This window comes from Stegodyphus dumicola, chromosome 7 (genome assembly GCF_044657685.1).
Source record: "Stegodyphus dumicola isolate Sdum_Otavi_A_Nest chromosome 7, ASM4465768v1".
Lineage (NCBI taxonomy): Eukaryota > Metazoa > Arthropoda > Arachnida > Araneae > Eresidae > Stegodyphus > Stegodyphus dumicola.
Genome location: NC_140774.1, coordinates 27,062,866 through 27,078,116, shown reverse-complemented (window position 1 = coordinate 27,078,116; position 15,251 = coordinate 27,062,866). Strand labels below are relative to the sequence as shown.

At 33.9% G+C, this 15,251-nt stretch overlaps 1 protein-coding gene across 1 annotated transcript in view; it reads left to right on the top strand.

The window, feature by feature from the left end:
* The window catches only part of LOC118185764 (cytochrome P450 3A8-like), a 58,182-nt gene that overhangs the window by 16,538 nt on the left and 26,393 nt on the right, over nucleotides 1-15,251 (top strand). Inside the window, exons 6-7 of the mRNA XM_035355669.2 lie at nucleotides 9,108-9,196; nucleotides 14,635-14,780. Of these exons, the coding sequence (XP_035211560.2) occupies nucleotides 9,108-9,196; nucleotides 14,635-14,780 (235 nt within the window). The remainder of the gene's footprint in view (nucleotides 1-9,107; nucleotides 9,197-14,634; nucleotides 14,781-15,251) is intronic.

Below are 15,251 nucleotides of genomic sequence, written 5' to 3'. Positions count from 1 at the left end.
GGTAGAAGTCCGAAGGAGCGATGTCGGGGCTATATGGTGTGGTGTGCCAAAAGATCCCATTTGACTCCATATAGAATCCAGTCAGAGAATGCAGACACATGTGGTCTTGCATTATCTTGATGGAACATTACCTTTTTGCGCCAGAACTCAGTTCGACGTTTTTTCTTGATAGCAGCGTTAACACGGATTAGCATCTCGATGTACACCTCACTGTCGAGGATTTTACTTTCTTTCCAGATACCTTTTGTAGAAAATACCACAGCAATATCACCAGATAAAAGCATAATCTTTTTGTCAGTTAAATTGTGCTTTGGTGCTGTCGACGGGCTAACCGGGAGCAGAACAACTCTCTTTTCGGCCTGTGTTGTTGAAGTAAAACCACTTTCCATTACAAGTAAAGATCCGGCCCAGAATTTCGTCCTTGCATTGATTTTCGAGCTGACAGGCCCGAGCACGTCTGTCTTAATCTGCTTGAGTCAGCTCACGCGGTATCCAGGGATTGAACTCGTAAATCAAGTATATGCAATGTATAGCTCGACTAATGAATATGGCGCTAAGGTCTAACTCCTTAGCAAGCTCTCGAGTGGTTGCACACTGATCTTCTTCCACAAGTTCTCGCAGGCGGGCCTCATCAACATCAGTAGGCCGGCAAGAGCGCTCTGCAACTTCGAGCTGACTTTTTGCAGTAGAACTGGAATTAAACGATGGTTCTAATCTGGTAGCGTGATAATTCCATTTCAGACACCTTATATTTAATGATAAGGATATTTTTTTACAAATTTTACAACACAGTGTTTTAAAGCATATCCCTTTCAAATGCCAAAAATCGTTTGACAAAATATGATTAAACACTTCAACGCGAACTGTTTGCGCAGACGATATTTGCAGTGGAAGGGGAACTTTTGTTAAAACCCGATAATATTTTACGCAAATTTGATGAAGGAAGAACATAATGGTAGGCAATTGCCTTGCTGCACAATGAAAATTTTTTTTATTTGATTGTTGATGATAAATAAATTTTTAAAAACATTTTATCTAATTAATCCTTAAATCATATCTGTAGATCTAAAGCCAGTTATTTCAACTGAAATTCAATATTATGTTTTTTTATTATCGTATGTGGATGCTATTTAACTCTTGTTTAGATCGCCTTATGTGTTAGTATTATAAGAAGTTTCACTTCTATTAGCATTCCACAAACAGTCATCATCTCCATCTAAAGAATTTAAAAACTACTTTATTTTTTAAATAATTAAAAAAAAGATTAGAAAGGGATAATTCATAAAGAATATATTATTGAGAACTAGATTGTGAACTCCATATTTTATAAAGACGTAATGCACTTTTGTAGAGAATTCATTATAAAGGGCTGAAAGATTTCAATTGGATAACTTCTTCTTGTTGCATAATAATGTGCCTTACCTTTCTTCCTTGTAAAACAGTTCTTAGCAAAAGACAAGGCGCCAATTCTCATCTATCTCCATTATTTTCCAAACTTGTCTACTCGAGACTACTTTCTGTTTCTTAAAATAAAGTCTTATCTCAGTTATTATTGTAATAGCACAGAAGAAAATTAAAAACCGTAATCTGAGACTTTAACAGTGTTTTGAAATATGAGTTCAGACAGCTGCAAGAATGTCCCAAGCGTTGTAAAGACTTACAAAAGAATCATATATTGAAGGTTAAGGAGTAAGAATATTTTTCCCTCCAACTTTCGATTTTGTATATTCTTGGTCCGATTGTGGCATTTATGTTTAAGTATTTTTAATAAATGTTATTTAATTTACATCTTTCGTTTCTGCCTCTTTTCGTCACAAATTTTGCTCTTTCCTCAATTTATGAAGATTTGAGTGTCAAGTAGTTTTACTATAAAATTAGAGGAATTACGAATAGCTGTGTGAGAGAAATTTGGCTTCACTGTTGCTCTCCGGAGAACCACATTCAAGAACACATTACTGCCAAATGTCTAATATCTTATAACAAGAGCTAGAACTACACCTCCATTGTGCAAAATAACTTGTTTATTAGGGAGTTGCGGTGCAGTCTAGAAGAAACTACACTACCGTCGCGAGTGCGCAGCCACGGGGCCGGGTACTCAGAAGAAGCCGTCACCGAGTATATAGCTACAGCTATGACTCAATGACACCGTACAATAGATAAACCAGGACAGGGCAAACAGGGGGCGATAGGGCGGACAAACAGTCCAACGCATACCAAATGGTGGTTCATGCGAGATAATGATTTAAAGATGTTAGAGATGTAACGGTTATACATACAATCCCAGGAATAGATGTATAGCAGAGCTCTGCCGGAAAGAACCACAGTATAAAATTACACTAATCATAGAGACTAGCCGTCATAACCGTGGGGCCTTTGCGTCATTACAATGGCGAGCCACCAGAACCACTAGCTGTGAGTAGCTGATCAACTTAAGAAAATGCGAACTTCATAAATAAGGTCCATTTAAGTATAATAATAATACGCACTCCCAGTGAGCAAGTGGGATTTGTCCCCGAGTGATTATCTCAATCTGTTCGCTAGATTTGAGGAATCATTCAAAGATATAGCGTAGTTAAAACGACGAGCTACCAATTTGAGAACCTTCATCCAACAAAGTTGCAGAAGATTGCCCACCAACCTGCAAATAGGCATCGTAATGCCCTTCAAAGTCAACCAGTAACCACCGCCCCGGCTTGCCAACAAGGCAGATGTGGTAGTGTTGTCAACCACCGTGCAACATCACGAATGACACGCCCGAACACAGCTCAGGTTAGGTAGAGGAGCCCAGCCTGGTTACGTAGTGGCGCCACAAAGAGGCCTATAGTCGAGCTAGAGCCGTGAGAGGCTACGTACTCTGCATCACTAGCTCTATAGTCTTCCCATTCTCTCGGATTGGGCTGATCAAACTCCAGGTCCCTTTCCACTACTGCGGCTGGGTCCGAACAACCCGTCCAGTCCCTCTCCTCGAGGTGGCTTAACTATTTACCACCCTAATATCTTACACTCGGAACACGTCACACCAACTATGCGATAGCTCCGGTATAAAGTGGAACTTGGAAGGTTTGGCCTAGTGTCCTGCATTCCACCTTGCGAGTAAAGTCTGCTGCCAAATCCACCACTGGTCTTGGTTTAGATGCTGTGGTTGATAGATTCAGATTTGGTAAGTCTATAAAGTATTTTCTCCCTCCTTGCCGCGTGCCTTCGTGGTGCAACTGAATACAACGGCCGAGTAGCAGTCGGGAGGTCCTGTGTATTCGAAAGTTGGTTAGGATTAGCATATTTTTTTATCTCTGTGCTTAGAAAAAAAGAAAAAAAAAGGGAAAAAATCCTAAATGACTGTGGTACATGTGATAGTATAAATACATGTGCATCACATTCTAAAAATACATGTCATGCATTTTTGAATTTCTGTCTCTGCCTGCGCAAAGCTTGTAGTCTGCGATTAGTTTAGATCAAGTTGTTGAAATTTTAGCAATTTTAAAAATAACTTGTACTTTGTGTCTGTATATTGTAATTGAACCCCTCACAAGTGGTAATGTAGAATTAATTTAAAGTGATTTTAATTTTCCGTCTAGCTGTTTACAGACAAAACCTCTTGTGGTGCTAATTCACCTTTAGAACGTACATAACACCTTATTTTTATTGAAATTAAGCTAGCTAAGTTAATTGAACTCACGTCAAGTGTTATACAAAAAATCTGACCATGTAATGTGCATATATATATATATATATATATACACTGTCTCTAAAAATTAAAAATTATTTTTAAAAAATTGATATTTATAAATTATACTTTTATAGAATCAAAATTTTATGATTTATGTTTTTCTTTTTTATTTGCTAGTGCTTTAACTCTTTCTCTTTAAAAAGGCTTCTCTGTCGCTACGCCTTTTTCTTTTTGAAGGGGGGAATATGTAAGATAAAAATATATGAATCAAAATTATAGATTAAACTATAAAACATTAATTCTTCCTCTTTATTCTAAACTCGTAATAACTTCTCTGCATTGCGTCATTCAAATTAATCATGCGATCTTACGTAACCGCTAATGCAGATGCCTCTTGACCAATCACCAAATAACAAACAAAAACTTTCCTCTTCGAGGGCTTCCATCTTTCATAACGACGCACTTCAGCTTTTGCTCTGTACTGTGCTAAGATGTAATTTCGCTGGCTTGCTTGCTTGCTATCCCAACAATATCAAAAATGTAAATCTTCTGCGGAAAGGCACGACTAGAGTGCCAAGTGATTGTGGCCACAAATATCAATTGGAAATAAAAATGGAATTAAAACTGCGTCGACTGCCAAGTTCTTTAAATACTACGCAATCAAAATGCTTCTTCAATATGGATCTAAGCACGCATCTACAGTGTTCTGCTTTTCCTTTTCCTTTGCTCTTATTATGACAATTAAGCCTGAAACCTCAATGGAAAATTTAATTCAGCTCTTCAAATCATCGTTTTGTGATAAATCCAAGATAATATGAAAGAAGTAAATCATCAAGTTTGTTTTTTCAGTGTTTAATAAATAACAGATCATTCTTCTGCTGTGGTGTTTTGCAAGTGCTTCAAAAAAATAATCACGCGTAGTGTTTACAGATTGAAAGTAATCTCTTGATAAATTGAGAAGTTCGAATGCCTAGTAAAAAGGAATATTGAATTTGCTTCGCCGATGTCTACAATATTTAGAAAAAAAGTGCTTTAAATCATCAGTGTATTACCATTTAGGAATTAAGCATTGCAGCGGGTTCAAGGTCGATCTGAGTTAGTGTTTGCAAGTATGTGCGACAGAAAATTATTTGCACTTCCGCTTTTTCAACAGCTCAAAAATTGTTACATTCGTGTGACTCTAACTCAGGAACTAAATCATTTAATAAGCTGCGGATTCTATAGTTTTCATTTCAACTTTGGTTAAAATTTCTGAAATTTGTTTTGAGAAAGTCTGAAATTCTTGTTCATTAATGTTTCTAATTTTTCATATTTATGTGTGAGCAAATTAAGTAATTAATTTTAAGCTATTTAAATTATTCATAGGGAAGGATATTAAGATAAGTTTTTATGTTTTTGAAATTTTGTTGAGAATTTTGAATACGAATTTTATAATTATTCTAAAAATAAGTGAAATTAGTACAGATACGTAATATGAAATTATGGTAAATGCATGTTAAATTTATGGATGATTGTATGTTAAATATAGTGTATGTCGAGGGAGTACTGGTTCCTTCAACAGAGGCCTGTTATTACCTCTGTACAGTTGTTCCTTTTACCCTCTTCATGCAAGAAAATGTTGGAGGCTCTCATTTTATGAATGCATGTAAATATTTTATATTATTATTATTATTATTATATTTTTTTATTATGGAATGTATTAGTGCAGTTCTGAAAGGCCAGTTACCTTAATGTAAGGAACGGAGGCTTGTTCAAGTAACTGTCTTGGCACCCTGGGCCACCAGTGCAGAGAACACACTGGTTAGCTCAAGAGGACAGCCCTATTGATGGATATGTTTGTTTAGAAGTATTGCGAGGCTTCCAGTTTGGTAAAATCAGGAATTGTAAATGAAAGATGATAACGGTGAAACCATAAATTCTGAAAATCTTAATCCTATTATTTATGATGTTAAATTATAATTTATACTACGATAGAAATAAGTATCATAAATATTTTTGTGAATTACATTTAACTATAAGTAATGATTATGTAAAAGTTTATTTTGTGATATTCTGCGATAACAAAAACTTTCCCTGAAGAATTATGATTATGTGAACTCTCAAACAAAAAGACTTTTGGACTGAAATGCTGAAAAATTCAATAGGACTCTAAAAGTTAAAAATTTATTTAAAAAAATTGATCTTTATAAATTATACTTTACAGAACAATAATTTGATGACTTATGTGTTTTGTTTTTTTTTTTCTTTACATTTGCCTAGTGCTTTAACTCTTTCTCTTTAAAAAGGCTTCACTGTCGCTACGCCTTTTTCTTTTTTGAAGGGGGGGAATATGTAAGATAAAATTATATGAATCAGAATTATTATTAAAATTATATTCATATAATTAAAATTATATGAATAATAATTATAGAATTATTATTCATATAATTAAAATTATATGAATCAGAATATTATAATATAACTATAAACATTAATTCTTCCTCACTATTCTAAAATCGTAATAACTTATCTGCATTGCGTCATTCAAATTAATCATGCGATCTTACGTAACCGTTAATACCCAGGGATAAATAGAAGGGCTAGGTCATTCCTTTGTTCGACTCCTCGCCGACGCGAGTCTCATAGAGGGGGGGAACCGGGAGTAATCTGACGTATCTCTGTTGCACCTGCTCTGATTTCGCGCCTTTAAAACTGTAGTTTCATTCAGTTGCGAGACGATTTTTTGGAGATCGCATATCCCAAATTCATTTTAATCATACATATTTGTTTTCTAATAATGCAAATATTTAAAATAATTTGTGTATATATAGTTTTAGTCAGTTTTCCTTTTAAATTCTATATTTAAAGTATCCTTTATGTAATATGGCTTCTTGTGCTGTAGCAACGTGCCGTAACACTTATAGAAATACGAAAGGAAGAGATATTGTATTTCATGCTTTCCCCAAGGACAATTTGCTTTTGACGAAAGAATGGATACATAAATGTCGAAGACAGGATTCTATTAATGTGAAAAAAGCAAGAATTTGCAGCGAACATTTTCTGTGCAGTTATTATGAAGATAACATGAGAAATCGCTTGCTTGGATTGCCGCAAAAGAAACTGTTGAAATGCAATGCTGTGCCGAAAGTAAATTTATCGTGTGCAGTAAACAAAATAACACCAAGAAATCGGAGAGATTTGAAAAAACCTAATGCAGAGTGCTTTTGAAAGACTACAGGAATTAAGCCCAAAGAAAATTTATTTTGAGGCCGAGAACGAAATTGAAGCTGACAATAATAAATCAAATGTGAATGATTTTGAAATAAAACTCACAAGTGACAATGCCCTATGTGACAATATCCCTGAGTGCCCTAAGTGTAAAGATAAACAAGAATGTATTGATAATTTGAAGAACAAAATAATATCCTTAGAAAATTGTAATAAAATATTGACAAATAGAGAAAAGAAAGATTTTAGAATGTTTGCTCAGCGACAAAGAAGGTGGACGACATTTAGAAAGAAATTTGTATCGGAAATTCAGAAATTAAAATCCCAAACAGCGAAATTTAGGAAAAAACAGAACAGATCGGAGAATTTGGAAAAACGTCTAAAGCATATTTTTATAAAGACGCAGATTAACGCATTGCTAGAAAAGAAGGAAAAAATCCGGTGGACTAGTGAAGATATTTCACGTTGCATTGTCATAAGAGCTCTGTCATCTAAAAGTTACGATTTTTGGAAAGAAAAAAATGGGAATTCCTTTACCTAGCACTAGCACATTTATATGCGGATATTTAGGACTGCACTAAATTTTCATGTAGTCCAGGAATTCAGAGTGATGTTCTTGCTGTAATGAAGGAAAGATGCCAATATTTGAATTCTGTAGAAAAAATATGCGTTCTCAGTTTCGACGAAATGCACATAGATTCTAAACTCTGCTATGACTCTAAACTGGACCAAAATCGGTCCTTTTCAAAAAGTGCAGTTTGTTTTAATAAGAGGTCTCATTTCGCAGTGGAAACAACCAATATTTTTTGATTTTAACACTCCAATGAAGAAAAAACTTCTTTTTTCACTCATAAGACATATTCAATCATCTAGAGTAGAAGTGAAAGCAATAGTGTCTGATTTAGGAGGATCTACTACTTTGTGGAAAGAGTTACAGATTTCGATTAATAGTTCTCATTTTCCAAATCCAGTATTCCAAACGAAAAAAATATGGGTTTTTTCAGATTTAGCGCACTGCCTCAAATTACTGAGTGTTGGTGTATTTAATTATGACAAAGCACACTAGGGCTACCTGCCTAAGGGAAGGGATGCCTTCGTGGAGGTCTTTCTAAGGGAAACTGGCTCGTATACACGTTACACATGGGGAAAACCACGAAAACGCCCATGCAGCCAGCCCGTTCGCTGGATTCGAACCTCGGACCGAACTACCAGTGTTCAGCGACTTTACCGCTCGGCCTCTGGTGGGCTCAAATTACTGAGAAACCACTTTTTAGATAAAGGATTTGTTTTAGAAGATGGAACTGTTTTAAATGTTGATATTATTAAAGAGAATTAAATTGTGTCACAAACTAAAACCAAATTATTTAATGGTCAAGGGAAACGAGAGACAAAAAGTAAGTATATATAATATGTTTTAATTTGAAATATTTCTAGATTGCATTTTAGAAGTTAATAGCGTAAAGCATATTTCAAATGAGAACTAATTCTGTTAAGATATTGTTACAGTTATTTTTATTGTATCCTCTGTTATTATTGATTCAATTTTGTGCTAGCTTAGCATTCTAGATAAAATATATATAAAGTATAATATTAAAGCAATTGGCATAAGAAGACCTGCCCCCTTAACCCCCACTTTTGAAAAATTAAATAATTATTTTAGGTACTGTGAATAAAGTTGTTTTGTCTAAATTAAGATAACAATCTTACATGTATTTATTTAAATGAAATATTGATGTAAGCCTAAGTTACAAAATTATTTTTTAAAAAATATATGTTATTATAATGAATTGGGAGAAAAATATGCTAATGTAAAATTTACAATTAGGCTGAAACTCAAACTTAGATTAGCAGAAATTTTGCCATATATAACCATACACGTTTAAAACTATGCCAATTTAAGGTTATTATTTTGATTAATTTTAAATAGCTGTTATTATAGTTATCTTAGCAGTAGTACAGTTCTCTTAGTTAACATGCAGATAAAGAAATGATTAGAAACAAACAGGCATTTAAAGAAAAAAAAATCCCTGCAAATAAAAAAAGGAACTTTATGCTAAGAGTAGCGCATTTTATCTATTATTTTAAAATTGAGTAAGTACTATTAAATTTTGTAATGTTCAGTGTAAAATGCATACTGCAGTAACATTGTCTCTTCCAAATTATAGCTACCTTTCACACACAGCTCATTTTAAACGCTGATTCTTAATCAGCGTTTAAAATAATTATTTTATAGATAGTTGACATTGTAAATCAGTGTGCCAAAACAGTAATGGAAACTTTGGAAAAGCACGCAAGAGACAAAAATCCAGTTGACTGTAAAAGGTAAGGCTCTTTTCTATTTACAAACTCATCAGATTGCATGTGTCTAATGTATTGTTACAAATTTATGTAAATGCGGCACTGTAAATGTTGCTTTTTCATACATGACTTTAATGACTTTCTTCAGAAATTCCAAAACTATCCAAATATCGAAATCCAAGTTATGTGTTCATCTACTAGAAAACTCAGAATTCTCTTCCCTCCTTAATGTTAAAGAGAAAACGTTGCGAAAAACGATGATCAATAAAGAAATAAGTTTATTTTAGTCAGTTTAGCGAAATAATCTAAAAGTTTAATGCTATTTTTTAAAACTTTTGTTTAATTGTTCTTCATGATAGCTTTTGTGTATATTTTTTTAGAGTTATGGGGTTCCAACCTTTTATCTAACAGCTAAAATCGTATAGGAACCTCGTGTACACTTAAGCGCCCAATTGGGCTTGAACTCAAAGTCATAAGAAGTAAAACTTAACTAATGCTTAACTAGAAAGATATAGCCGAAGCTATCAAGATTTCCAAGTAGTTGGACTCTAAATGATATGATATGAGGGACGTAGCCTGACCCTCCTGGCAGACTTTAGGTCGCCCTATGGCCTTTTTGCGGGCTGCGTCAGAGCAAGCTAGAAACAACACCTTCAACAAACAGACATGAAGAACATAACTAAAAAACAAAATTAAAATTAAAATCCCTACTGCAAGCTTATCATGATTAATCTTCTCCATCATTTTCTGGCAAATTTTTTCAGTCTTTTAAAATATCATAAAATAAACATATAAATATTAAAAACGTCATCTTTCTTAAACTCGTTCCTGATATCAGTAAAATATTTACATGTTTCCACATAATGCACCGAAGTGCCCGGCTTTTAACAGATATCACAGAGGTTAGGCTCTTGTAATTTAAACCTTTTAAAATAAAAAGGAAAACGGCCATGACATGTAATGATTTGGTTAACGTCAATGTCTGAATAACATAAACCTTTTAAAATAAAAAGGAAAACGGCCATGACATGTAATGATTTGGTTAACGTCAATGTCTGAATAACATAAACCTTTTTTAAGTTTAAAAAATTTCATATGGCCTTTATTTCGATCAGACCTTTCCCATTCCTCTCTCCATTTATCATAAATATAATTGTTCATAATAGTCACAGCTTTCCTTGTTGACTCCTGTACATCAGTATCACGAGCATTAAAATCGGTAATTGCCTCCTTGGCCAGTGCGTCCGCCCTCTCGTTTCCAAAATGTCCAACGTGTGCCTTCACCCAGTAAAACACAATATTTTGATCTTTTCTCAAGTCTTTATATATTTCTCTAATCTCTACTATTAAAGGATTGTCTTGATCGGGTCGTGAGAGAGCTTGAAGAACTGTCAGACTGTCAGAATAAATATGTATATCATATTTCCCTTTAAGAGTCTTCTTAATCTATTTCAATGAATAAAAAATACCCATAGCTTCCGCTTGATAAACTGCATTATAAATATTGACTTTAAATTTATTATTCTCAATCTCTGTTCCATAATACTATATAACATATGCGAAAGCAATGGTGTCTCCCAGACCTGACCCGTCTATATGTCAATTTCTCCTATTTTTGGAACATCCAAATAATACGGAATAAAATTCCTTTCAGCAGGGTGAATCAAATTTAAATCAAATTCTTCAAAAGCACACCGTGTTACAATAGAATCTCTATATAATTTAAAATCAATATTTCCTGTTCTTAAACGAAATTTATGGGACGAGAACCGGTACTTTCAGCATGGTACAAGTTACCTGTTTCGTTTTAATCTAAGATCAAACAATTTATGTGAATGTTCAAAAAGAGTGCCTCAGGATATGGAACATTTTATTTTCTCATGCCCGACATTTGATGGCCCTAGATTATGCTTATAGAACGATTTGAAAATGTTCGGAGTGACTGGCCAGTAAACTTATCTGTGTTATCTAACTAAGTCCAGAATGCTGTTCTCTGCTTTCGTTCGTTTTATTTATGCATGCAACTTTTAATGTTTTAGTTAACTTACTTCTGTAACCCCCTTGTTATATATATGTGGTGCACGGGGAGTCTGTATGTTTTCAAAGAAAAAAAAAACGAAATTTATCATAATAAAACAGAAATAGTTTGGGGAGAGTGGGCCCCTAAATATCAAATAAGCTGGCGAAGCTATTAAGAGTCTGAAATATGGCCGAGCATAATAGATAATAGCTTAGAGAGAGCGTAGCCAAAAGGCGAACGCGCGCTAGTCGGAAACTCTGGCTCTCTAACGAAGTCAGTGGAACTTAAATACCACTATTTCTCACTTGGATTAAACGCGATTCTAAAAACACATTCTGGTAGGAAATTGTAAAATGAAATTAGGAAGGACAGGAACGTAGCTTTAACTAAAGATAGCTGTTAAAAACTTAGGATAAACCTTACAGAGTTTCTAATATTAAATGTTTTGAAGAGAATATTAAAGAAAATACTTGCTGTTTCCTAGGCAGATTTCCCATTAATATTCTTCTTCATAGTATAGTTTCTTGGCTCTGCTGTTTATAGTATGTAGGTCGAGTATATTAAGAACTCATGAAAACTATTCTTTTACTTTCAATGGATCACGGCAAATCATTCACAGACTATAGACATATAGTCTGTGAATATTACATATATTTACATTATTATACATTTAAATTATTTACATTATTTTATATCATAAATATCACAATCATAAAACGTTAAATTGAACGAACTGCTTTGAAACTTACACATTCAAAAAATTAGTTTTTGTAGCAATTTGATAGTTGTAGCTGGCGTAAGTTCAAGTATTATTCCGATCACATAAAGCATAATATAATAAATAAATGAAAGAAGGATTTTGCTACACTGTTGCCCATAAATTTAGGAAAAGTGAAATGAAATACCGATAGAGAAAACCTATATGAAGAATCCCATTAATTTTCAGAAAAGCGTAAATTACTCAAGTTCTTTTATAACTTCATAAACGGGTTTTGTACGAAACCCATTTCCTTCAAGAAACTTGTATACGACAGAGCGTACCAAAACGTAGGTATCAGGCAACAATGGATTAAATTTATCAATATGTCTCTATGACTATGCAGATTTTGCGATATTCCAAGCTACTTTTGTGATAGTGTCAATTATTTAGGTGGGCTGCTTAACTAAAAAACTATTGTTTTTCTAAAGCAGTTACATGGGTGGCGAGTTGGGGCAGAAACAAGTTTCCCTAGAGCTTTCTTTACATCTGTGCTGCATCAAATTAAGCTATGGAGTCAGGTTGGACTACTGATGCGCAAATTGATCTCCTCTTTTAATTATATTGTTACATATTAGTCGACCTCAATAATGAGAAAATATCGTCTTATACCAAGAATATTTCTTCAGATATAATTGAATATGGATATAGTACTTAATAATTCGCAATGTAGTATCTATAAATCCGAGCTTTCCCATTTATCAGAAAGTACAGGCCTTTCTTCTCTCTAAATTAAGGCCCCTTCAAACATGCATACCACTACAATAACATTCTCTTTGATGACTGTTATAGCATTCTCTTTAGATCAAATAACTTCATCTGCCAAAGAACTGGATATAAAATAGTAGTTTTAGTCCAATTTACATGAATATGCTACTTAATTTAACCATACAGTGTAGTATAAACGCAGGAAAGAACGATTTAAGTTTATGAGAGAATGAAAGAAGATATCGAAGTAAGAAATGTTTGTAAGATATTACTGAAGTTGCTATTCAGTAGATCTTAGAGGCTTTTATGTCATCGTCTATCTAATGCCATTTTCCCTGCAAATGTATTTTTTTCTAGAAATTTATTCCTTGCACAGTTGCTGTAACGCAAGTCTCCTTTGTTCGAAAGTTCCGTGGCCTAACTTAGAAGTTCATGTTTAGAAATCAATTTGAGAGAACTTTTCCTGCTATATACTAACTAAGGAAGAACTCATTCAGTTAGCATGACAGGTCTCACTGTGGGATTTAGCTTTCTTAGCTGTCATGCGATGCAATTAAATTTACATAAGTTTTAATCCTTGCGATTTCTCGCAAAGACTTGAAGATGAATGCAATAGAGGAAGGGTGGAAAAGACTGTTTTACTGAACACAATATTTTACAGACGGCACGGACATACGTGCTTACAGTTACCGACCACCTGCGATGAGAAATTAAAAAGATAACGTAACACTCAGTTTGAAGGTAAGAGTAATGCAAGACTACACAATGCAATTTAATCTAACAGGTTGACTCAGAACTTACACCGGCAGGTTAATAATTCGACGGCAAAAATGCGAAGCCGATATTCAAAGTTAACAACTCATAGAAATAGTAACGTGCACTTACAGTAGCGATACCACGCTCTGACTACATTTTTCCTTACATCAGTTTAAATACTCTCGTTCACCCTAAGTTACGTACTGGAGAAGAAAGGCGAGGGGAATAAGAGAAGACTTTGGCTAACAAATAAAAATAAAAATAATTGACACCCTTACATCACTAATCCAGCTTGTCTAAGTAGTTATTTATGCTGCAAAGGTTTCATTTCGTTGGAGATGTAATGTCTGAAAATGATTTCTACAAAACCGCTGCTTCGAATGTCTGTATTCGCTTTCGTAGCCTAAAATAATGGCACTCTCCGAAATATCAGATTTTAAAGCTGCTTTTTGACAACGTAGTTGGTGATTTCCAGGACCTCAAATCTAAAAACGTAAAATTTGCACATATAGGATAAAATGTAGCACTGAATTTTAAAATACATGAAGAAATTTGTATAAATAATAGTCCCTCTCGAAATGAAGCATCTTTAAAATGTATTTTGTTTTGAAAGTTTGCTAAAAGGAGTAATGCTTGTAGGTTAGATGTTGAATTGAGATATACTGTAAAGCCGTGAACAGGAAAAACCATCTCAACAAAGTGAACTGAAGAATACAACAATGAAGTGCATTGGAAGAACGTTGAAAACCAGTCAAAGACAAGCAAATTAATGGACATGTAATATGATATACAAGCTTTGCAATTATTATCAGAGAGATGCAGAAAAAGCAGCATGAAGGGGTTTGCGTACTGGACAGATCCTATAGATGATATTATTTTGTGTTAAAATATACGTCCGTTTATCACTGCAGTAGAAACTCTTTCCTTGCCTACCGATGGTAATGTTCATTAATATTCAACACACTTCATTAAGATATCCTATAAAATTGAAAATTGTTTACAGCAACAGCCTATTTAGATCACCATATTTAAATTCCATATTATACAGTACCATGTAGAGACAAGTTTTAATTGCCACTTTAGTTCGAATCATATATGAATTTCTTTCATTTTAAAATTATAATAACACATGCAGTAATTTGCTTGAACAATTAAACTTATATTTGCTTGGCAAGATTCATAATTCCTAGAATATAATACGTGTCTGATTACTAATTTCAGGCTATTTGGAGCTTTCACCATGGATGTTATTGCAAGTGCTGCCTTCGCTACAAAAATAGATTCTCATAATGACCCGGACAACATTTTCGTGAAACATGCAAGAGAAAGCTTTGAGCAGGTTCCTGTTTTGAGAGCCTTAATAACTTGTAAGTAGGTTTGAGTGACTACACCAAAAAAATTCTGAATGCATCCCTTATATTAGTACGCTCAAATATTTTCTTTACAACGGAAAATTGCATAGGAATTAAATCGAGTCTTCTATGAATGAACAAAATGGCGTATGAAGAGCTAAGATGAGTTTAAATTGCCCCCGTCAAAATTAAAAATAAAAACATATTAATAGTGTCAAGTGATCTCTGTTGGTCAGTGTTTCAATGGCCTCAGGTGAGTATGATTAAAAACCATCAAATGTTCCAAAAATATAGCTCAAATAGTATGACTAACATCGTCAGTTCCTGATAAGACCCTTTTCTCCAGATATTCAAATGTCAAGAATGTTAGTCCACAGTAAACACCAGTAAAAGAATATATTTTTCTATTTATGAATGCGTGGACTGAATTCAAAAGCTTCTTTCATACTGTTTATGTGGTAGAAGCTTTTGTTTAGCAAATGTGGT